Below are 3,132 nucleotides of genomic sequence, written 5' to 3'. Positions count from 1 at the left end.
AAAAAAATCTTTAAAAGACTAGTCTATTTTACAAAGACTAAATTGTTATTTAAGTCATATTTATTTATATTTTATTTAAATTTGACAATATCACAATAATGGAGATATTGTCACGTTAACTCTAGGGCCTCATTCCCACCATTTCACAGCTCAACTCTAGTTCATCACTTCCTGCTTTATTTAAATTTGACAATATCACAATAATGGAGATATTGTCACGTTAACTCTAGGGCCTCATTCCCACCATTTCACAGCTCAACTCTAGTTCATCACTTCCTGCTTTTTGATACAGTTCCCAGTAGGATTGCTGTAATTGTAGAGGCTCATGGATGAGAGTCATAAGGCAGGAATTTGTTGGTGTGTGTGTGTGTGTGTGTGTGTGTGTGTGTGCTCATGGATGAGAGTCATAAGGCAGGAATTTGTTGGTGTGTGTGTGTGTGTGTGTGTGTGTGTGTGTGTGTGTGTGTGTGTGTGTGTGTGTGTGTGTGTGTGTGTGTGTGTGTGTGTGTGTGTGTGTGTGTGTGTGTGTGTGTGTGTGTGTGTGTGTGTGTGTGTGTGTGTGTGTGTGTGTGTGTGTGTGTGAATTGAATTTGTTTTACATAGTGTGCGTGGAAACTAATAATATACCTTTGACTATTGCCATATATAGGAGAAAAAAATATTCTAAGCAAAAGTTAAATATAAAATTATTCACAATAGAACCACACTGAGTATTGGCAACGGAACAAAGTTTTTCAAAACAAGTGGTCAATTAGGTTTAGTCTAAAGTATAAACAATCAATTGGTATCTTAAAAGGCGTGGACAAGTTTGTATTTATGCCAAACAACAGTTGCGGATCATCTCATTTGACAAGTAAGGAGATTCCTCTATTCAATAAACTAAAAGAAAAAAAGGAGATTCTGAAAAATTCACAGGGAAGGAAAGATGTCTTTGAATCATGCTATTTTTCTTGTATTATGAAAATATTGGAGTAAAAGGTAAGGGAAAAAAAAAACACTTGAATTTAATTTTTTATAAGACTTTATTTATCTTTTCATCAAATTTCAGATTAAGTATTAATAAGGATATTTTGTTCTACTAGACTGAATAGTTAAGGAAAGGAAAAAAAAAGGTATGAGAAAGCACTTAATCCCTTTATACTATGCCACAACACAAGCATTCTAAAAATATTTTAATTTTAATATGGTGCAAGTTTACAGTTACTTCTGGCTTTCATTACAAGGTCTACAAGTCAAAGTGAGGATTATTCAATGATAAAACTGTTGCTAGGAAAAAACAAGAATAACAGCTTATTTCATAATTCAAATTCGCACTTGAATAATTTTAAAATCAATTTATATTGAATATTATTTACCCTTCAACTTATTTTTATAACTGAATTCATGCCACCTTTAAATCGATATAAATAAAATTTAATAAAAAATCATTTTTTCCTTAAACTAGGATACGATTCCAAGAGTTACAAAAATTTCAATAAATATATAATTTATTCATAGAATTAATATGTTGAAGGAAAAATAGGAACTTACTTTGGGAGAAACTAAGACAAAAAAAGCAATACTTAAAAGTTGAAGAATCTCATGTGACTTGAGAGGGAGGGTATTTATGTGAGGTTGGGCCCCCCATTCCCCCATCCATTCTTTCTTTCTTGTTGTGCATTAAAAGAAGTTAAAGGGTCAACTCTCTCTCTCTCTGCCTCTCTGTCCCCAACTGAAAAATCAATTTCACAAAAAATCCAACGACTAATCACAACCTTTTGACCTTTCCACCACATTTGTCTTTTGTTCAACCCGTTAAATGGGACCCACCTTAATATAAGTAGCAAATTTCATTCGCAGTTGGGTTTGACCCTTCACATCCCTTGACCCCAACCCCTTTGACTCAAATACCCCCCCCCCCCCCCCCCCCCCCTCAATCACCCATTTCACACCCAAAGAATAAAAAAGATCTTTTTTTTATTCAACCCCATGATTGTTATATAACTAGAAAGGCTCATTCCGAAAGAAAAATTCACTAACTTGGTTTCTCTCTTCTTTTTTGTTAATGTTACTATGGCTGTGAGCGATGGCTATGCGATTGCGGTGAAGGAAGCAGCTTCGGCCGGCATTCACAGCGTAGAGAAACTCGTGAACATGATTTTGAATCAACACAGAGAGGGTGGTTCTGAATTGGAAGCAGTTGCTGACGTGGCGGTGAACCGCTTCAGCGAGGTTATTTCGCTGCTCGAGAAACCAACAACAACCAGAACCACCGGTCACGCTCGTTTCCGAAGGGCCCCTACAACGGCGCCACCTGTCCCTGTTGTTCAGTTGCAGCAAATGGTGCATGATTCAAAACACAAACTACAGCAACAACAGAACGAGACAGAACAAAAACAACAAACCTCTGCTTTTAAGGTTTATTGTCCCCCTCCTCCTCCTCCTCTGCCTCAGAATCAAAATCACCAAGAACAACCTTTTATTCTTCCTCTGCATAATAATGAAGCAAATGGTTCTACTACCAACTCCTATGTTTCAACGTTATCCATGGACACTGAGAGTTTGCAACGGTCATGTCTCTCTTCTTCGGGGTTTCAAATTTCTCACATGTCACATCAGGGGGGTTCTTTTGTGCGTAAACCACCGCTTTCTACAAATTCTGTCAAGAGGAAGTGCAATTCCACGGGTTTTCCTGATACCAAGTGTGGATCATCCTCTGCTCAGTGCCATTGCTACAAGAAAAGGTATCATTTAATTAGGAGGATATTTTTTTTTTTTATAATCAGTTAATTAAGTTTTTATTTCGTCCATTTTTTAGATTTTAATTTTTAGTTATTCATAATTTTTTATACACTCTTACTTCTTCATAAATTTTCTGTCTATTAATTTTATTCATATTTTTATTTTTATTTTTATTTCCTTCTTTATTTTTATTGCTCAAAATTAGTCATTGTTTTATCAATTTTTAATTTCTTGTTTATTTTATATTTGAGACTATATTTTGATCTATAAAAATAAATGAGAGATTAAAAATGAATTTTTTTAAAAAAAAAACTAAAAATGATGACTGAAAATTAATGAAGGACTAAAATTTGCCAAAAATATTTTAAGGGACTAAAAATTATAATATGACAATTTTGGGTGAGTAAAACT

General features: G+C 34.5%; 1 protein-coding gene across 1 annotated transcript; it reads left to right on the top strand.

The window, feature by feature from the left end:
- The first annotated feature begins 1,920 nt into the window (after positions 1 to 1,920).
- On the top strand, positions 1,921 to 2,848 carry LOC106795772 (probable WRKY transcription factor 7). Its single transcript, XM_026125344.2, has one exon. The coding sequence runs from the start codon at positions 2,053 to 2,055 to the stop codon at positions 2,767 to 2,769; it is 717 nt and encodes a 238-aa protein (XP_025981129.1). The 5' UTR covers positions 1,921 to 2,052; the 3' UTR covers positions 2,770 to 2,848.
- The last annotated feature ends 284 nt before the right edge of the window (positions 2,849 to 3,132 follow it).

Source organism: Glycine max, chromosome 14 (genome assembly GCF_000004515.6).
Source record: "Glycine max cultivar Williams 82 chromosome 14, Glycine_max_v4.0, whole genome shotgun sequence".
NCBI classification, from domain to species: Eukaryota; Viridiplantae; Streptophyta; class Magnoliopsida; order Fabales; family Fabaceae; genus Glycine; species Glycine max.
This window is presented reverse-complemented; position numbering and strand designations above follow the sequence as displayed.